At 46.3% G+C, this 21,762-nt stretch overlaps 2 protein-coding genes across 2 annotated transcripts; both read right to left on the bottom strand.

Moving 5' to 3' along the window:
• Nucleotides 1-303: 303 nt before the first annotated feature.
• On the bottom strand, nucleotides 304-5,664 carry LOC109753847 (L-galactose dehydrogenase). Its single transcript, XM_020312770.4, has 5 exons — nucleotides 5,366-5,664; nucleotides 5,047-5,275; nucleotides 4,647-4,946; nucleotides 1,461-1,589; nucleotides 304-713 (listed from the first exon to the last, which is right to left on the bottom strand). The coding sequence occupies exons 1-5, from the start codon at nucleotides 5,524-5,526 to the stop codon at nucleotides 582-584; spliced, it is 951 nt and encodes a 316-aa protein (XP_020168359.1). The 5' UTR covers nucleotides 5,527-5,664; the 3' UTR covers nucleotides 304-581.
• A 231-nt stretch (nucleotides 5,665-5,895) lies between these two features.
• LOC109753856 (uncharacterized) lies at nucleotides 5,896-6,483 on the bottom strand. The gene has a single exon (XM_020312778.1). The coding sequence runs from the start codon at nucleotides 6,481-6,483 to the stop codon at nucleotides 5,896-5,898; it is 588 nt and encodes a 195-aa protein (XP_020168367.1).
• Nucleotides 6,484-21,762: the final 15,279 nt, after the last annotated feature.

Genomic DNA, 21,762 nt, shown 5'->3' with positions numbered 1-21,762 from the left:
GTGAAGGATCCCTGTGTTACCATTGACAGCAGACAGTAGAGTTATAAGCAGCTCTGGGACGGCCCTGTCTATTCTTGCATCAAATGCTTCAGTACTTATTATTCTACCATAGGATCGCAGGTTTAGAGAGGAATCTTCACTTTTGGAAAGAGTTCCGAATCTTCATAAACAGTTGGAATGGAACCAATCTAAAGAAGATGAAATGAAGACATCCCTGCATGGCCTATAATTCAGAAAAGTTTTGCGTCAACAAATTGTCGCTGCGCCATTCGCTTACCTAAGTTGACAATTGTATCCATATGATTTTCTCGATATATCCAGCCATATGCGAACAATTTATTCAATGATCGATCATCATTCACCATTTATTGTTAGTGTCGGCTCCCAGGCACATATAAATTACTAGAGACAACAACATTACCCACAAATTCCAAATGACGGTCTTCCATTTGGTTGCCTTGGATAATCCCATTTCAATCAACATGCAAGGCTGCAGATGAACATATATGACTCTATTAACTAATAGCACATATATTCATCCCAATGGATTTCATCTGCCTAAGCTAATGTTGACTCAGACATTACGCTTGCTGAATACCACTGGGCCAGGTCAAGTTTTTAACAGGCTCTAGAATTGCTTCGACTTCGTGCAAAAGTTCTTCATCTATGCCTGAAGTCGACAATTCCACTGCAGCAGCAACATTCTCCTCCACCTTGAATCAGGTAAGCACAGGATGAGTAATTCCTTCAGAGTCTTATCTTTTCAAGCTAGTATGTTTTTAATGATGAAATCTATCAAAGGTACAAATAATGTCATTTTGCTTCCTCCTGTGGTAATACATTGTATTTTTACATTCATCCAATGGCAATAGTTACATTATGTTTGTATTATTTTAATTATGGAATACATCATGTTACTATTTGTTTCCTCCAAGTAGAATAAGGACACAATTTTAATGCACCTTTTACTTTCTAATAAGGCCTGGTATTTCAGCAATTGTTCCAATTTGAACAAAGACACTACCCGACACCCGTTAATAAAGCAGTAAGTAGTCCAAAAAATATTAGTCTATGATTACTGGAAAAATATAGGTCACAATTAACATGGCTCATCTGTATTAAAAATCGAAGCAGCATTGGAAAACAGGCAGAAGCTAATACATAAACAAAGAAGACTGTTTTGTTCAATGTAGTATTACTCCCATGATTATCCTATGAGAACAATATTATTTTCTCTCCTAAAACTAAAAAGTTTATTATATATTTTTTCCCTTGGGCATCCGCATGTGAGTAGATCGAGACAAACTTACTTTACACAATGACTAAGCACTCAGCAGGTGGTTCATCAGGTTTAGGCAAGTTCAGGCATGGAAATGGGATATTTAACATATAAATACTTCAATTTATGCTTAAAGAATATGTTGGATAGAAGATGCAATAGAGTGGGGCAAATTGAATACCTGTTCTGGAGAGTTCATTCCAACAAGAACTGTAGAAATTTCATTGTTCATCAAGCTATACTTCATGGCTAGCTTTGTAATATGTTTCCCCTTCTTTCTACAGTGATCTGCTGCTGTCCTGCATGCCAGCTGATAAGAGATCGTGTTATACATGGCAATTGATGGATTTGGTTTGACACGTCAGACAAAGAAGTGAGCCTTCTAGAAGTTAATATGATACATAACCAATAAGATTTCTCAATTTCAACTACTATTTCACCCACGAGAAGCATAACAGAAGTAATAATCATCTTCAAGAGCTTTTAGAGATGTATTGCAAATTGTTTAGTTCTTGTTTGTTAATTAGGCTCAGTTTGCCATTGATTAAATATGCTGAGCTGAACTTATATTTTATAATCTTCTGTGCAAAAATAACCACGAAAACAAGAGGTTGGTTCGCAAAATGATAAAAATAGGCAATAGCTAGTTGGGCAAATGGGATTGCGAGATTATCATAAACCAAGCATCCTTAGTATGGAACAATGGATTAGAAGTGATTAAAATACATCATCTAGTACGATAATTTACTGTAGCTAGTAAGTGTATAATTAACTATAAAAACACATAACTCAACTTGAAGCAATGGAAGATGCATGTTGCTTTACAATTGCACTCTCGAGATATTTCTCCACCAGAAACTGAGGTAAAAACACGCCAAAAGGGACCATTGACCACTCTACCATTCCCTTTCTCTCACTCTCTCCCTGATTCACTCAACTAGGTGAACCAGGATCCACCGAATGAAAATGGTGACAAGGGGCTATTGACCTTTGGACAAAACCAGCGATCATGCTTACAAGTCTCATGAACTTCTCTTCATACATGGCAAACGTAACTATAACAGCATAGGGAATAAATTTAGTTTCTATCACTGGCAGAAAGAATCAAGTCGACCACTATCAATTCACCTATGCAACCTGTAACTCCATGGTCACCACTCATTACTTTCGGATAAGGATTTTAGCATAAAAATGTTTGTTTTTAGCGAACACGCTCTTGTGAGCACAAGCTCACATGCACCCTTTGCTACAATAAAATCCGAAAAAAAAACAGAAAAATCTGAATTTTTTGCCAACAAACATTGATGTGTGTTTCATATGCGTTTCAACTTTTTGCGATGGAACCAATTTGTTTTCTTTTTTGCCCAGACCTCCACAAACACCAGTTGCACCTGGAGAGTCATGGTCCGGACGATCAACAGCAGGCTCACCCTTGATAAGGATTGGGTCCCCTTCGCCGTTGCTCACCAGATCAAGATCAGGTACCTCGTCACCTTCAAGCTGGCGACTCCCGACACCTTGAAGGTGATTGTCTTCAACGACGACGGCATTGAGGTGGTGACCAAGTGCAAGAGGCACGAGGAGGCATTTGCCATGGATGTTAGGGTGTTATCTCTGCACCAGTTTAAGACTTTTGCGTTGGATGTTTAGTTTAAGAGTTTGCCGCAACTGTTTGTCAGTTTAACTGCCTGTGAGTAAGACTCAGGTTTACGGTATGCCTGTTATTAGTTGCCTATGATGTGCCTGTGTGTGTGCTGCTAAACTCACCACTCCAACAAGAAGTTAACAGACCAAATGTCTTGCATTTAACCAAACAACAACACTTTGCATCTGCCTAGAACAGGCCTGCAACCAAACACCATGTGTGCATTTCTGCTTAGCCAGGCTGGAGGGGTTGCAGGCAAGCAAACTATGTGCAGAACATGTTTTTTTGTTTTTGTTTTTGCCTGTTTTCACTCAGCCTGGCTGAGTCGGGCCAGGGGCCACAGATGCAAATAACCCAAAAACGATGCAACCTACCAAATGCGTCACTATGCAACCCATGTACATAACTCCACGGTCACCACTCATCAGTTTCGGATAAGGATTCTGGCATAAAAATGTTGTTTTCAGTTGCTATCAACTTTAAACCTATCGCAAATAAAATCCTTAAAACATGTTCTAGTGTCAGAAAGTACACCTTTGAGTTACGTACACCCACATCCATGTGGACACAATGATGATGTAAACAGTTTATTCAATGTAATTTTGAAGTAATAAAATTTTAAGGTGGAATTACTTATTAACATTCCATTGTTTTCAAAGAACTGTCAAAACCAAAATACTTGAATTGATATTTTAGAACTACAAAAAACAGAAATGGGCACCCAAATTGTGATAACTGAGAGTGTAGTCCAGAATGTTTTGGTCCAATTTCATACAAAATCTACTAATCTTTCTTAACTGCCCCTCATTTTCCATACAAAATCTACTAATCTTTCTTAACTGCCCCTCACTTTCCATCTCAACACCCCCTACAAACCAGCATTGCTTTATTTGTTACATGAGGAATAGTAGGAGCAGGAGTTTTATTCAGCTTTCAAAGTCAATTAGCGAAAGCAAAGTGCTGGGCTTAATCCTGTTAGGTACCACTACGTGTAGGAGTCCAGCAAAGACAGAGTCGGCTTAGCCTACAGGACCATATAAAGGATCTCAAGTATACTAGAGAATACAAGCAATAATCAATAAAGTATGGTTTCCCTAATCCCTGATCTTCGATACCCCTGCTACCGGCCTACCGCCCACAACTCAGGTCAGAGCTTGTGGTAGAATATTGGGCTCTGCTATGCAGATCCACTCAACTAGGAAAGAAGTACGCATTGGCCGACTGACTGTTTGAACGGTCCTAGTTACTAGTAGCAAATCAAGTCAGAGTAGGGTGTCCGAGAAGTTTCTTGCCGGTGCCGCCAGGGTGACGGCGCCACCTCGCCGGCGATCCGCCGACCCTCAAGCTCCATTATCTGTGTCAGGTTGCATATTTTGGCAATACAAGTATATCTTTTGCGCCTTTTTGGGGCATTGAAAAAAGGGGAAATATCCAGAACGAACGTTCGTATCGGTGTCTACGAAGCGACGCGCTCGGGGCCGTCAGATTCCTTCCAAGGGCTCGGCTCTGAGCCATGCGGTAGCACTTGTGAAACAGGCCCAGGATGACGTCGCAGCGGCAGCATGCCATAATGTGTTAAGCGCTAGTTGTTTTCTTCTAAAAATAGGATGGTGCCAGTATCTTATATCTTGTTATTCTACCTACAATAGGTGATTTGTGAAGAAATAGCTTGTCCTGCAAATAGTCAGATGAAAACGAACACAAATCGTATTACAGCAATACCTTGAGTTCTTCTGGTGCAGGGTGCCACTCAGGTGGCCCGTTATCCGTGAGAAGCCCCATAGCAAGGGGCGAAGCACTGATCACCCCAACACCTTTGCTCTTCAAGTACGGTAGCAAATCCACCAGCGCGGTATCATTGATTCCGTAGTGGCAGTAGGACAGAACCAAATCTACTGAGCCGGGAGGCACCCGGTCAAGCACGTAGGTGAAGATGCTCAACGGCAATCCAGTAATTCCAATGAACCGCGCCTTCCCACTCTCCTTGATCTTTTGCAGCGCAGGAATCGTCTCGTTCACGATCTGCAAACATCCAAACAGCAATCCCAGTGTTACAGAATCAATCATGGGTTAGACGTGGTAGAGGAAATTCGTCGAACAGTTGGTGGGCGGCGAGACCGACCTGGTCTAGGCTGGTGAACTCGATGTCGTGGCAGTGAAGGATGTCCACGTAGTCGAGCCCGAGGCGCGCGAGGCTCTCGTCGATGCTGCGCGTGACACGGGTGGCGCTGAAGTCGAAGCCCTCCTTGTAGCGGCCGCACTTGGTGGCGACCACGAAGCTGTCGCGCGGGACGCCCGAGAAGCGGAGGCAGTCCCCGAGCACCGACTCCGACACCGTGCCGCCGTAGTACCTGCGAAGAACAGCGGCGAGCGGCTCAGGCCCGCGGGAGGCGGGTGCGAAGGAAGGGGAAGTGGCGGAGCGGGGCGGGGCCGGGCGTTACGGGGATGTGTCGAAGAAGTTGATGCCGAGGTCGAGGGCGCGGCGGACGGTGGCGCGGGCGACGTCGCGGGGGACGTCGCCGAAGACGTTGCCGAGCGGGGAGGCGCCGAAGCCGACGGGGCTAACGCGGAGGCCCGTGCCGCCGAGGGTGCGGAGCTCCATTGCTCGGGTTGGTGTTGGTTGCGCCGAGTGGAGGAGGTGGGTGGTGGTTGCCTTGCCTGGCTGATGGTCCAGCTCGTCGTGTCTTTGTCTTGTCTCGGCGGGGAATTTGCGGGAGAGATGGTGAGGCGGCCTCCACGCGCTACGGTTTTTTCTTTAAAGCCGAATAGCCGCTTTAGAGCATCTACGCGCCGCGCGCTAAAAATCACGATACAGCGCCGGGTTAGGCAGCTTTTGCGCACGGCGGTGCGCTGGCTCCAGCGGCCGCCACAAATTAAAGCGCGCCCACGCCGCTCCAGCAGGCGCGCTATATTTCAGTTTTTTCTACTACGATTCGATACATATTTGATTTCGTAGATAGTTCTCCTACTACTACTCGTCCAACTCGGACTCTGTCTCAGTGATGTCCTCCTCCGACGTCGGAGCGTAGGCGTCAAGGAACCGCTCGTCGCCGGAGTTCCAGGAGGACGCATCTCCTAGCGCTTGGTTGTATTTAGCGATCGCCTTCCGCGTTCGCTTGTCCTCGCGATAGGCGGCTCGCTCCTCCCTCCTCTTCGCTTTCTCCGCCCTCCTCTCGGCGAAGAACTGTTCCTCGTTGATGATGTCGTGCGGGAAGCAATGGCTCCACAGCGCCATGGCTTGCTTGTCCATCTCGGCCAGCCTGAGACGATGCTGCCGCCTCCGGTGCTTGCGATGATCCTCTTCAGTGAGAAGCCGTGGGAAAGACGCCAACTCCTGTGTGCGCTCCCGTGTCGCTACGTCGGCGAAGTTCGTGTCCTGACGGGACCGCAGGAAGCGCCACGCCGCAGCGTCGTACGCGTGGGCGCCCTCCTGGGCGGTGTCGAAGGTTCCGAGACGGAGCCGCATGCCGCCGCCCGACCGAATCTCTGTGCAGTAGGTGCCGCACAGAAGCACGCGGACGCCGCGGTAACCCGTACCTCCTCGGCGGCGAGGCGGCATGGTGGCGCGGTGGTGGCGTGTCGGCGGCAGAGCGCGGCAGAGAGCGATGGATATGGAGAGAGCGGCAGAGGCGCTGCAATTTATAGGCGCGCCGGACGCGGCGCGCCAAATGTAGCGCGCGAGCGGCCGCCTTTTCCCGCGCACGCAATCTTTTCCCGCGCGCGCTAGTTTCCCGCCACCGCTGGAGCGCGCGAAAACGTCCCGCGCGCGCTAAAAAGCCAATTTACCCCGCGCGCGCGTCTTTTGGCGCGGCTGTTGGAGATGCTCTTACAACGTGTTTGCTTGCATTGATTTTGGCTCGGTTCAGCAGGTTGAAGACAGGCTGGTCGTAATAGGAGTATCATAAATGGTATCATGCATGCCATCTAGACTTTTTGAATGATGTGGCATATAATTAAATGAGAAAAGAGAGCATGTGGTATCACTAGTAGAGAAAGGGGCTTTCGTTCGGACCTGGCCAGCCCATTCGTCCCGGTTCTTATACGAACCGGGACCAATGGGGGCATTCGTCCCGGTTCGTGAGCCCAGGTGGCCGGCCGGGGCCTCGTGGGCTTTGGTCCCGGTTCGTCTGGACCCATTTGTCCCGGTTCTAGGCACGAACCGGGACCAATGGGCCTCGCTCCTGGCCCACATCCATTAGTCCCGGTTCCAGCCACGAACCGGGACAAATGAGTTGCCTATATATAGCCCATCGTCGGCGAGCAGAGCACTCCACACTGCTCTGTTTTTTGTTGGCCGACGAGGGAAGGGCATTTGGGTGCTCTAGCTCACCTCCTATGCACATGAGGTGTTCGATGAAATGTCCGAGCCACACTAGTTAATATTTCTTCTCTCGAAACTCGACCTCCGAGCTCCATTTTCCCCGAGATTTTTCTAGGTTTAGCGGTCCGTCACATCCCGTCCCCGTCTTCACCGCCGTCGATCGCCCGCGCCGATCTCGTCGCCGGCACCACCGTGGTGAGCCTCTTGTTCTTATCTTCTTTCTGAAAGAAAAAAATTCTTACTTGAGATAGATACTTGTCTAATTTTCTTACTTTTATTATTCCTTGTTATTATATAGTGTGATGGTTCTGGTATCCGCCCCCGTCGTCCCTCGTCCTGTCTATGATTCGGATGTGGTATATATTATCTTTTTATAACTATTTGGTTCATTTATTGTTTATGACAATTATGCCGACCAACGTGACACAGATTTTATTTATGTAGGAGGTGGTTGAACCGGAAATTCCAACTGACCCTATTATCGAGAGGTTAAATTTAGTTGAAGAAGAAAACAATTACTTGAAGGAAAAAATAAATAAAAATTGAGGAGGAGAAGATGATATTTGAGTTGCATGTTGCGGATGTCGTCGATGATCACAAGATCAAGATGGATGCAATGCGGTTGAAGATTAGAAAGATTAGAAAATATGCCATTCATACCGAGGCTTGGTATCATTATGCCGTTGGATCAATTGTTACCTTAGTTGTGATTATGATTGCATTTGTTGTTGCATTGAAAGGTTTTACATAATTTCAATGTATGGTTTAACTAGATGCTCTGGAGAGCTATATTTTGTTCAATTTGAACTATGTATGTACTTTGGTTTTAATGTGATGATGAACTACTATTAATTTGGTCACTTATCTATCCATGTTCATTTGTAGTGCTTTTCAATTTCAGGGTCTTATAACTGAAAAAAATCAGTAAATGCATGAAAAATAACAAATGAAGTCAGAAAGGGTTGAAAATTGATGATGTGGCTTTGAATGATGCATTTTGAACACATAAAAACTATGGAGTTCAAATAAGTTCAAAGAAATGAAATCCCTTTGTAACAGACGAGTTTCCGTATGAAACCCTGATACTTCGAAAGAGATTGTCCGTTTTGTACACGAAGTGCATCCAGTTTTTGCCGTAAGCCTCTCTACTTTCTTGCACATGCTATGTGGGTGAAATGATGATACCATGCCAAATTTCAACCTTTTCAGAGTTCATTTGAAATGCTTTTCAATTTCAGGGTCTTATAGCTCAAAAAAATCAGTAAATGCATGAAAAATAACAAATGAAGTCAGAAAGGATTGAAAATTGATGATGTGGCTTTAAATGGTGCATTTTGAACACAGAAAAACTATGGAGTTCAAATAAGTTCAAAAAAAATGAAATCCCTTTGTAACAGACGAGTTTCCGTATGGAACCCTGATACTTCGAAAGAGATTGTCCGTTTTGTACACAGAGTGCATCCAGTTTTTGCCGTAAGCCGCTCTACTTTCTTGCACATGCTATGTCGGTAAAATGATGATACCATGCCAACTTTCAACATTTTCACAGTTCATTTGTAGTGCTTTTCAATTTCAGGGTCTTATAGCTGAAAAAATCAGTAAATGCATGAAAAATAACAAATGAAGTCAGAAAGGGTTGAAAATTGATGATGTGGCTTTGAATGATGCATTTTGAACACATAAAAACTATGGAGTTCAAATAAGTTCAAAAAAATGGAATCCCTTTGTAACAGACGAGTTTCCGTATGAAACCCTGATACTTCGAAAGAGATTGTCCGTTTTGTACACGAAGTGCATCCAGTTTTTGCCGTAAGCCTCTCTACTTTCTTGCACATGCTATGTGGGTGAAATGATGATACCATGCCAACTTTCAACCTTTTCAGAGTTCATTTGAAATGCTTTTCAATTTCAGGGTCTTATAGCTCAAAAAAATCAGTAAATGCATGAAAATTAACAAATGAAGTCAGAAAGGGTTGAAAATTGATGATGTGGCTTTGAATCGTGCATTTTGAACACAGAAAAACTATGGAGTTCAAATAAGTTCAAAAAATGAAATCCCTTTGTAACAGACGAGTTTTCGTATGAAACCCTGATACTTCGAAAGAGATTGTCCTTTTTGTACACGAAGTGCATCAAGTTTTTGCCGTAAGCCTCTCTACTTTCTTGCACATGCTATGTGGGTGAAATGATGATACCATGCCAACTTTCAACCTTTTCACAGTTCATTTGTAGTGCTTTTCAATTCCAGGGTCTTATAGCTGAAAACAATCAATAAATGCATGAAAAATAACAAATGAAGTCAGAAAGGGTTGAAAATTGATGATGTGGCTTTGAATGGTGAATTTTGAACACAGAAAAAGTATGGAGTTCAAAAAAATGAAATCCCTTTGTAACAGACGAGTTTCCGTATGAAACCCTGATACTTCGAAAGAGATTGTACGTTTTGTATACGAAGTGCATCCAGTTTTTGCCGTAAGCCTCTCTACTTTCTTGCACATGTTATGTGGGTGAAATGATGATACCATGCCAACTTTCAACCTTTTCAGAGTTCATTTGTAGTGCTTTTCAATTTCAGGGTCTTATAGCTGGAAAAAGTCAGTAAATGCATGAACAATAACAAATGAAGTCAGAAAGGGTTGAAAATTGATGATGTGACTTTGAATGGTGCATTTTGAACACAGAAAAACTATGGAGTTCAAATAAGTTAAAAAAATGAAATCCCTTTGTAACAGACGAGTTTCCGTATGAAACCTTGATACTTCGAAAGAGATTGTCCGTTTTGTACACGAAGTGCATCCATTTTTTGCCTTAAGCCTCTCTACTTTCTTGCACATGCTATGTGGGTGAAATGATGATACCATGCCAACTTTCAACCTTTTCAAAGTTCATTTGAAATGCTTTTCAATTTCAGGGTCTTATAGCTCAAAAAAATCAGTAAATGCACGAAAAATAACAAATGAAGTCAAAAAGGGTTGAAAATTGATGATGTGGCTTTGAATGGCGCATTTTGAACACGGAAAAACTATGGAGTTCAAATAAGTTCAAAAATGAAATCCCTTTGTAACAAAATAACAAAATCTGTTTTTGAATAGAATCATAAAACACAGTAATATTAAATAGCAGGAAAAAGAATCACTCCAAAATCTATTTTTATAGTAAAGTTAATCACAAACTAGTAATTCACACAAATTTCAAAGAATTCAAATTTTAACTTTTCAAATTTGGAAACTAATGGCAGTAACAGAAAGTTTATAATTTTTATGACCTAAAAGAAAAATAATTAAAAATAAACTTTAATAAAATAAATAAAAATAGCAACAATAAGTATTTTGTTGTAAGTAGAAACAAAATAAAATAAATAAAGCAACAAAGAAAAAAACAAAAAAAGTGCCACCTACTGGGCCCACACAGCCTGAATACGACTAGAAACCCAAACATGGGCCAGGATTCAGGCCCGCAGGAGGCCCAGTAGGCCCACAGGCACACAGCGTACGGTTAGGCCCGAAAGCCTGCAATTGAGAGGAGCTCGAGGGGTGGGCACAGCAGCGCTTATAAACCACTCTCGAGCTCTCTCAGCTAGCGAGGTGGTACTAAACTTTTGATGCGGGGCAGCACAAGGCCTTTGGTCCCGGTTGGTGGCACCAACCGGGACTAAAGGGTTGCATTGGTACCGGCTGGGACCAATGCCACCCTTTAGTCCCGGTTGGTGCCACCATCCGGGACCAAAGGCCGCCGCTTCCCGCCCTTTCGGCTGCCGAAAACTGACCTTTGGTCCCTGTTGGTCGCACGAACCGGGACTAAAGGGGGGCATTGGTCCCGGTTGGTGCCACGAACCGGGACCAATGCTCTTGGTATATAAGTGGCACTTAGAAATTTTGCAGAGTTCATCACACCAGTTGCCCCGATGACGCCGAGCACATCGACGCCGCCAGGCTGCCCCTGCCCCGACCCGCCCCCGCCGTCGCCGTCGCTCTCGTCGCCGTCGCCTGCGCCCCTGCCCCGGCCCGCCCCCGCCGTCGCCGTCGCCCGCGCCCCTGCCCCAGCCCGCCCCCGCCGTCTCCGTCGCGTGCGCCCCCTGCCCCGGCCCGCCCCCATTGTCGTCGTCGCCCCTGCCCCGGCCCGCCCCCATCGTCGTCGTCGCCCCTGCCCCAGAGCCCGCGCCCTGCCCCGCCCCCTCCATCGCCGTCGCCGTCGCCACCCACGCCGTGAGCTGCCGCCGCCCCGGCCCGCTGTTGTATTTTATTAGTAAAGTTTATGTATTTTTTTGTTCATATATAATGTAGATGTATATATATATATATATATGGATGTATGTATGTATATATGGATGGATGAAAATATTGATGTGATGTTTTTTTTGTTCATAGACCTTTTTATGTTCATAAAATTAGTATTTTTTTGTTCATATATAATGTAGATGTATATGTATGTGTATGTATGTATGGATGGATGTGTAGTTATATTATTTTAGTTTTAAGATTAGGAAAATTTCAGATGTTTAGTTATATTTATTTAGATGTATAGTTAATTTAGATGTTGTAATTTGTTCATAAAAATTGTGCACTTTTGTATAGAAACTTTATTTTTTTTTCATATGTACGAAAATGTAGAATGAAAACGAAAACAAATATATAAGAAAAACAAAGGAAACAATGAAGAAGGAAAAGAAAACCGCCCGGCCCGGCCACCACCGCATTTTCATAAAGTGTTTCCACCGAGTCCACGTCGCACCGATCGAGCACCCGCGGCGAAGCAAGTCTTTTTTAAGGTAGTTCTTTGTTAAAGTGAGGGTGGACGTCGGGAGCACCCCCCGGCCCTCTCGCTCGACCAAAACTCTCGAGGACACCCAAACCCTAGAAAAAAACGATGTCGGTCTCCTACCCCCTCCCGCCGCGCCCCTACCCGATCGGCAAACTCTCTTGAGGCCACCCATATTTACCAAGTTAAAAGAGCGTTGTCGTCTAGGCCACCCCGAACCCTTGAAGCGTTGTTGAGGCTACCCCAAACCCTTGAAGCGTTGCCGAGGCCACCCCAAACCCTAGAGAAGCGTCGAGGCCAGGCCACTAATATGATTGCTTATTGTGCTTAGCTAGCTAGTTCTATGTTTGCCACTAATATATCCATCTGTCATGTTTGAATAATAGTTGGCATGTTGTAAATATTTGCAGAAACTATGGATCCGCACCCCCGAGACGAAGCAAAAGAAGCGGTGTTGGGGGAGATAATCGCACACGGAAGTGATGCCGTCTTGTCGTTTCTCAACGACACATGCACCGATGGTCTGGAAAGACAGGATGAAGAAGCAGGCTACGACGAGGATCAAACAATGGAGGAGGAAGGACACCGTGATGACGGCTCCGGTGACCGAATGGAGGAGGAAGGACACCATGATGACGGCTCCGGTGACCGAACGGAGTCCGGCCAGGTATATATATTAATTAATTAAGCATGTGCTGACTATAGCTAATTGATGCATTAATTGTTTTTGGTATGTACACATATTAACTCTCTTCTTTTTCTTATTTTCTAGCCCTCCGGATCGAGCAACACTTCGGTAACGAGACGAGGCCCGAAGAGAAAGTTGCGCGCGGATGAAAGGTACACGATCATCGAAATTGATCGTGCTGGCCAACCGATTGAACCCCTCCGGACCAAGCAAAAATTTAATGCTCAGTGCGGGGTTCTAGTTAAGGACATGATCCCGATCAGCATCGAGCAATGGTTGAAGCCTAAGGACAAGGCTCTCAGGTGTCTTATGTCAGCGATAGGCAGAAAGCTGATATTTGGACCGCGCTGCAGGAAAATTTCACCTTCCCGCCAGAGGAGGATCCAGAGAATCCACTTAAAAAGCCAATGATCAAGGCTTATGCTCTTAAGAAGATGGCTGAGCTATTTAGGAGGTGGAAGAATGAGCTGAAATCATCGTTTGTCGACCAAGACAAGACTCCAGAATTCACCGGCCGATTTGAGAAGATCAAAGATCAGTGGCCCGCATTTGTCACCAAAAAGAAATCTGAGAGAGCAGTGAAGATGTCAGTGACAAACAAGAAAAATGCTGCAAAGAAGAAGCATCACCATCGCATGGGGTCAGGTGGCTACCTAAAAGCCCGGTCGTTGTGGGACAAGGCTGAGAATGACCTCATTGATAAAGGGATCGAACCAGAGACGCGACACTGGCCAGACCGTTGTAGGACTTGGTTCTTCGGGGTTGGGGGAAAATTGGACCCTGTAACAGGGAAGTGCGTTTGGACCAACGAGCAGCTGAACACACCCATCGAGAAGCTTCAGGAGTATATCGAAAAAGCGCAGCAAGGGACGTTCGTTCCGGACAGAGAGAACGACGAGCTCACAGAGGCCCTCGGGAATCCTGAGCACCCCGGACGGACACGAGGTACGCCAGGCTCCCTTTCGTGGAAGGCTGGATTTCCCGACGTAGGCGGTTACAAACGCCGGGAGAGGAAGAAGAAAAAGGAGTTGACCCAACTACAGGCGCTGCACGCAAGGGTACAAGCGCTAGAGGAACGAGACACAGTTCGCAGCACGCGACCTGCCGAAGCTACACCCGAAGCTACCCCGCCATCTCAGCGGAGAAGCAGCGTGGCTTCCACGGAGCTGCTTCAGGAGCCTGTCTTCATGGCTCCTACTAGCTACCCCGTGGATGCTATCACGGAGTCTCAGCATTGCCACCTTATGACGCAGTGGATGAATTTGAAAGTCAAGGCGGCTGTTGGCTCTGTTGCACCTCATGAACCTGGCGCAAATTTTCACTGCCGGCCAATTCCAAAAGGATATGCTAGGGTGATGGGGATGAAATCGCAGAAGGATTTGAGGACCTCGAGCTTGACCACCCTACGGGTGACGGGGAGACTCGACTGGGTTCTTGTCTGAAGATTCCATGCCTATGGCAGAAGGAGCTCATCAACCTTCCGAACTGGACGCCTCGGCCTCCTCCTCCTCCTCCGGTGAGTCAGGGCACTCCACCTCCTCCTCCGACAAGTGATCAGGGCACTCAGCCTCCTTCTCCGGCGTGTGGCGGCACTCTGCCTCCTTCTCCGCCTGCGCCGGCGCGCCCGAGCAGCCAACCTCCTCCTTCTCCGCCTTGCCAGCAAGGGCGGAAGAGACCCACCGCCGCCCCGGCTGCTCCGGCGCGTCGTAGTCCTTCTCCTCCGCCTCGTAAGCAAGCACGAAAGAAGATAGCCGCAGCCGCTCCGTCTGCTCCGGCGTCTAGCAGTACAGCCAGAGGCGGGAGGCAATATAGATATGGTCCTTCTCTGAAGACTCCGCCGAAGTTACCATACGAGAGGACCGTGGAGGAAAACGCGAATATCGTGCGAGCCGAAGTGACGAACTTCTTTGAAGGGGTGAAAGCAAAGAAACATCCACCTTCGGAGGAGAAGATAGATCCGGTGAAAGCGAAGTGCACTCTGGCTGCCCTGAAGAAACCACCAAAGTCTCCGCCGAAAGCCAACTATGACCGCATTATTGAAAAGTCATTTCTCGAAGCAAAGCGGTCGGGAAGTACTATCAGTGATCAAAGGTTAGCAGAACAACGAGCTGGGAAACAAATTGCCCAGCTCGGCGAACAAGCGGACCAATCGTGCCCCCCGCTCAAGGTGTCTAGCGACATCGTCGCTAATGATCCGAGGATGGTGCCCGGTTATAGCAATCTTGGAGATTACCTGCCCGACGATGTACATTATGATTTCTTGGAGGTGGACGAACACAGATACGAGTACGGGAAGCCTCTCGTCAAAGATGAAAAATCTCTAACAACGATGATGCGAAGATTCCATGATTGGTACATGAAAACCTGTAGAGAGTCTGGGGGGACGAATACTTTGACGCTGTTCGTTAAAGAGGAGCATGACCTCGTTGGAATTGATCTGTTGCATGTTCCTTTTGAGGAGTTCTTCCAGTTTTTCAATCAAATGGCCCTCGATAAATTAACGGTCACTTGCTACTGTCTGTAAGTAGTACTATTTCTATCATTAAGTCTCTATATATAGGTCAGCTCTTTCATTGCATGTATTTTTAATTATCCTCACTATATTATGCAGATTGAAGCTCGCCGAATTGAAGAAAAGACAAATCAGTGATATTGGGTTCATTAACACAAATCTCATAGATGCAAATGAGGTTAAATTTCATGCTGAAGATACCAAGGCCAACTTGCTACGATCGTTGGTAATAAATGAAAACAAAGATATAATACTCTTTCCTTACAACTTCAAGTGAGTGTTACTGTCTTGTGCATATTTGGTTTCCCTTATTAGTCCAGGTTATAGAAATGTAATTGATGAGTTATGCATGCGTGCGCAGCTTCCACTATATTCTCCTAGAGATTAAGCTTGAGCAGAGACTAGTAACCGTCTTAGACTCGAGACGAAAAGATCCTAAGGAGTATGCGGACATGACTGAAATGCTCGAGAAGTAAGTTAAATCAATCATTATCGCACCATATCAGCAACTTTGTTCATTTCCTGATAACAAGTAATTGTTTTCTTTGTCTGGCAGAGTTTGGAGAAAAATCACCAAAAAAGCTCCGGGACTGCCGAAGAAGCTGCAATTTAGACACCCGAAAGTAAGTACTACTAGCATGTTCCGCGCATCTCCTAGTGATTCAAGCGCTAGTTTCATCAATACCATTTATAGCATGCTTGCTTATCAGTTTGATTAATTGACCTCTATTTCTTGTAAAGTGGTTGTGGCAGGAAGTCGGGAATAATTACTGTGGATACTACGTTTGTGAGTCCATCCGCCACATGACCTGTGAGTGGGGCTACTCTGACGAACAATATGAAGTGCGTAAGCAATAATATTCACAATTTTATTTTATTACCATCATTTGTGTTGAGTTTAATTTATTCATATATATATGTATTGACGCCCTTCTTCAAATTAGATCTTTCAGATGCGGAATGAACTCCTACCAGCAGATCGTATGCGAGCAATTCAGGAGGAATTGGCGGCATTCTTCCTTGACCACGTGATCGCTAAAGACGGAGAATACCATGTGGACGCTGAGTTCATATATAATTAGGAGATTATATTGTAAGAGGTAATTATATTGTATATATGTAGCCAGTAGCGTCGGATAGATATACGAGAACTTGTTGTTCGACCAATCTCTCGGAGAAGGAGAGGTGGTCGATATCACTTCTCTCTGTATGCGTATGTTCACGACGATCTTCTGTTTCCTTCATTTGCTTACTAGCTAGCGTGTCGAGTCCTCTCTATATGTATAATACGTAGCGTACGTTGATCAAGCACGGAGATAAGAGAGGACACTTCTCTCTATTAATTAGCTAGATAACACAATATATGAAACACCTAAATTAACCCCCCAAAACCCCTAAACCAACCTCAGCTCCTGCCAGCTGCTGAAGCGTGGATGCATATTAGTCTCGGTTTGTGTCACCAACCGGGACCAAAGGGGCTCCTGCCTGGGCTCGCCGCACGGGCCACGTGGAGGCCCATCTGTCCCGGTTCATGTAAGAACCGAGACTAAAGGCCCATGGCATTAGTAACGACACTTTAGTCCCGGTTCAACAACCGGGACAAAAGGCCCTTATGAACCGGGACAAATGGCCCTTTTTCTACTAGTGTATCATATCATGATACCATATTATATTAAATATTGTACTACTTTGTGTCATGTATGGCAATTAATAAGACAACCTAAGATACTAACTTATAATACTAGTTAATATGTACGTGCAATGCACGTTAATTTGGAAGTATATCAAGTGCATGTGGATATTAAGTAGGATATTTTTTGCGTATTATTATGTGATTAGCACTATATTTGGCATGAAATTAACTGCACGCTAAACGTGTTGAGCGCTCGACATTGAAGCAGTCTATGTTGGATTGACATGATTTGATGGCCGAGATTGATTGGATCTCCCTTTTTGGTCTTTTTATATTGGTATAGATTATATACTCTCTTCGTCCCAAGATTCTTGTCTTAAATTTGTCTAAATACGGATGTATCAAGTCACGTTTTAGTATTAGATACATCCGTATCTAGACGAATTTAAGACAAGAATTTTGAGACGAAAGGAGTATTATGAAAGTAGTATTATACACTAGTATCAAGTGCATGATACTAATATATAATACTTCCCATTACGACTAGCCTAATCCATTTTCTACGTATGGTTTGGTTGCATGTATTGCATCACGAGGTTGTTTGATGCATGATGATGTTTGATTGGCAGCAGTGGAGGGTATGGCTGTAAAGGTGCAAAGCATGGAGTTATGTTTTGTTGCACTGCCGTGGTAACCTCTTCTCGTTAGTGTTGAACTTACCATACAATACACAATATAGACATTACCAAAGTTAACATCATTTTACCAAAGTTAACATCATTTTAGAGCAACCTCAACACGGCGATCCAACTGGATGCGCGTTTTGTCTGTTTTTCGTCCGTTTGGATCGGCCAGGCGGACGGGCACATCCGCTTTTCGATTTGGGTCGGTAGTGCGCCCAACGAGAGGCAGACCCATATTTGTCCGCGTCCGAAGAAAAAATGTATAGGATAAACACATGGACGAAAATAAACACATAATTAAACATAAATGGCCGGTCAACCGCCGATCAAAGTCCACGTAAACATTAATTAAACAATTAAAAAACTTCTGTACGCTGCCCTAGGCGTCTGCCTTGCCCTTGCTGCCGTTGTCGCTGCTGGTGAGGACGATGAAGACGGGAGGCGGCCCAGCCCACCCGATCACGGCTTGATAGGCCGCCAGGGCAGCCTCCTCCGGCGTCTGCTGCGTCGGCGGCATTGTGGCGAGGCGGGCGTGCTCCTTCTCCACCTCCCCCTCAAGGCGCAATGCCTCCTCGTCGCGGCGCAATGCCTCCTCGTCGCGGCGCATCTGCCGCACGCCGTCGGCCTTCTCCTCAATGAGCCAATGCGCCTTCCAGCGCTCAAGTAGGGCCTCCTCCTCCTCCGGCATCATGACGTAGTGGACGGGAGGCGCGCTCACCCACTCACGGAACTCGCCGGTCCACGAGTAGGACTCCTCGGGCCAAGTGGGTGGCGACAACGACCACTTTCGCGTGGGCGTGGGCTCGGGCTCGGGCTTCGGCTCGGCCTTGGGCTCAATGAAGGGCAGCGGTGGCGGGACGAACAACGGAGCGTCGACAGAGTCCCCCACCATCGACAAAGGCGAGGGCTTGGTCCAACCCATCTTAATGTGTGTCCTCCTCGAGCCGGCTCGCCTCCAGCGCGCGCCGCAGGGCCTCCTCGAGGGCGGCTTGGTACGTTGCCTCCGCCTCCTCCTCCTCTGGCAAAACCTCTGGGGGCGATGGCGGAACGTCATTGACGGTGTCTTGGACTAGGGGGTACCAACCTAGTTGTCCCACAGTCCTCGGGCCAAGCTTATGGGCCACCATTCTCACAAGGAAGGACTCCGGAAGCCTCATACCTCGACGCGATCAAAATAGCCTCTATCGAAGACTTAACGTGTACTCCAAGGACATCTTCGGTAGCCGCCATATGCATCTTAAGATCAGCAACCGACCATGTAACCCTAGGTACCCCCTTGGTGTGTATATAAGACAAGGGGTTTAGCCTGTAGAAGGGATCCGATCATAGTCACATCCGTCCTAGCCCTTAGAATAGAACACTACTTACAATCTCAAGGTAGTAAGATTGTACTCGATACACAATCATCAATACAATCAAAAGCAGGATGTAGGGTATTACCTCTTCGAGAGGGCCCGAACCTGGGTAAATACTGCTTCCTTCGTCCCTTGTTACCCATTGATCCGAGATCCATAGCTCAGGATCCCCTACCCCGAGGTCTGCCGGTTTTAGTACCGACATTGGTGCTTTCATTGAGAGTTCCGCTGTGTGATCAAAAGAACGATCGATGGCTTCCTTGCAGATCAACTGCAACGCTGGTTGCGGTTACATCTTTGTCCCCAGCTAGCTCTTCGTGTTCGGCGGCATGGTTCGGTATGCCGACTCGGCAGGCCGCCTAGCGCCCGTCAAGAATTACACCCCGGACCAAGTCGTCACCTTTGGGAGCTTGGAATACTTAGCAGACTCGCGTGGTGAGCTCATCCTCTCTGGTTAGGCACCAAGTCAGATCGATGACTCTTCGGCTACCGTGGGCTCGACCTTGGAGCCGATGTCCTCCCTGGACTTTGGGCTGGATTCCTTGGCAGCTCTGACCCGGAATGAGGAACCAATCACCCCCGCTCTAGGTGACCTTGTCCCGGTGTCAAGCCTCGACACCGGTCTGAGGCCAAACCCAGACCCTACGTTCGATTCAGGTCCGACCTCTTCTGTTGGTGGTCCTGAAGTGACTCTGGCCAATCAGCATGCCGAGCCCGCATTAAGCGGCTAACGAACCATGCTTTAGATTAGCCCGACCTACAGCCAGGTTGTGAACTCTGAGGACCTATCTCACCTTAATGAGATGTTGGGTCGCATCCAGAGCTTATCAATCTTGGACGATCACACATTAGTTTACGACAAAATCAGACTTAAAGCCGACAATCGGGAAATTTACATCCCACCCACCACCCACGTAGTCGCCACGGTCGATGACTTAATCGACGTGTTGGACTACGCCTCTGAATGAGCCACTGACATGGATGAAGACGTCAACGACATACTTGAAACAACTACACCTTCAGCACATACGGGCCGATGGACGGCAACATCCAGTTACGACGTATATATGGTGGACACACCTAAGAACCCATCGAGGCGTCGACGCAGGCGCGCGAAAGGTACCAACGGGGGCCCTAGTGGGCATGACGCCGTCGTCACTGACAACGGCGCAGGGGCTGATGAAGACGAAGACCAGGGAGAGGGCATTCAAGCCTCCCCAGGATAGAAAAACAACCCCATGGGAGTAACTGAAGATGAGGACCCCGATGATCCCTTCGACGAGGCCGACAACAATTACTAACACGAATCCGAGGAGGACGAAAGCCTCGGAACCGAGGACTACATAGTCCCCGAGAACCCATTTGAGCAAGAGCGGTCCAGGCGGCGCCTAGTACCCACCGCCATGAGTATGAAGAGGAAGCAACAATAGCTGCAAGTCGATCAAACGCGCTCAACGACAAGTGGGTAGAAATCCTCTCAGCCAAGCAAAATCGAAGAAAGGTGCCAGACTGCGCCCAAAATCCTACCCGCGCAGGCATCTGCTGCCAGAATTTGATGATGAGGTAACCAACAATGTGCTCTTAACACGCGGTCGGGCCGATCAACCTGATCGACCCCCTAGAGGGCATGACAAGCCAACGAGGGAAAACATACATTCCCAAACAGCGACACACCGTCACGGTGAGGATCCTATTGACTACCCCTAACCCTACGCCGTGTGACGAAGGATAGAAGAAAATCAAGTGCCTACTCGATCTATTTACGGGTCAAGGGGCCGGGCACCAGCCGGGCTCGACAGTTACGAGGCCTGGTTGGACATGCATGACAGGGCTCAGGATAAAGCTTATGCATGGTTGTCCACTGACATCCGTCACAATACGACTCAGTTTCAAGGGCCCGCTCACCCGATCTGTTTTACAGTCAGGTGCTACTTATGAGCTGTGTTGGGATTTCCCCGGAGAGGAGAGGATGATGCTGAAGGAAATATGCCCTAGAGGAAATAATAAAGTTGTTATTTATATTTCCTTATATCATGATAAATTTTTATTATTCATGCTAGAATTGTATTAACCGGAAACTTAGTAGATGTGTGAATACATAGACAAACAGAGTGTCACTAGTATGCCTCTACTTGACTAGCTCGTTGAATTAAAGATGGTTAAGTTTCCTAGCCATAGACATGAGTTGTCATTTGATTAACGGGATCACATCATTAGAGAATGATGTGATTGACTTGACCCATTCCGTTAGCTTAGCACTTGATCGTTTAGTATGTTGCTATTGCTTTCTTCATGACTTATACATGTTCCTATGACTATGAGATTATGCAACTCCCGAATACCGGAGGAACACTTTGTGTGCTACCAAACGTCACAACGTAACTGGGTGATTATAAAGGTGCTCTACAGGTGTCTCCAATGGTGTTTGTTGAGTTGGCATAGATCGAGATTAGGATTTGTCACTCCGATTGTCGGAGAGGTATCTCTGGGCCTCTCGGTAATGCACATCACTATAAGCCTTGCAAGCAATGTGACTAATGTGTTAGTTGCGGGATGATGCATTACGGAACGAGTAAAGAGACTTGCCGGTAACGAGATTGAACTAGGTATTGAGATACCGACGATCGAATCTCGGGCAAGTAACATACCGATGACAAAGGGAACAACGTATGTTGTTATGCGGTTTGACCGATAAAGATCTTCGTAGAATATGTAGGAACCAATATGAGCATCCAGGTTCCGCTATTGGTTATTGATCGAAGATGTGTCTCGGTCATGTCTACATAGTTCTCGAACCCGTAGGGTCCGCACGCTTAAAGTTCGGTGACGATCGGTATTATGAGTTTATGTGTTTTGATGTACCGAAGGTAGTTCGGAGTCTCGGATAT

The sequence above is a fragment of the Aegilops tauschii genome, chromosome 5 (genome assembly GCF_002575655.3).
Source record: "Aegilops tauschii subsp. strangulata cultivar AL8/78 chromosome 5, Aet v6.0, whole genome shotgun sequence".
In the NCBI taxonomy this organism is placed as follows: Eukaryota; Viridiplantae; Streptophyta; class Magnoliopsida; order Poales; family Poaceae; genus Aegilops; species Aegilops tauschii.
The sequence above is the reverse complement of the archived record's forward strand: the minus strand, read 5'-3'. Positions and strand labels throughout refer to the sequence as shown.

Coding starts and splice junctions, on each gene's coding strand:
- LOC109753847 (XM_020312770.4), bottom strand. CDS start 5,526: ATGGAGCTCCGCACCCTCGGCGGCACGGGCCTCCGCGTTAGCCCCGTC. Junction 4,947..5,046: donor AGTTCACCAGCCTAGACCAG/GTCGGTCTCGCC, acceptor GGATGTTTGCAG/ATCGTGAACGAGACGATTCC. Junction 714..1,460: donor GAATGAACTCTCCAGAACAG/GTATTCAATTTG, acceptor ACCTGATTCAAG/GTGGAGGAGAATGTTGCTGC.
- LOC109753856 (XM_020312778.1), bottom strand. CDS start 6,483: ATGCCGCCTCGCCGCCGAGGAGGTACGGGTTACCGCGGCGTCCGCGTG.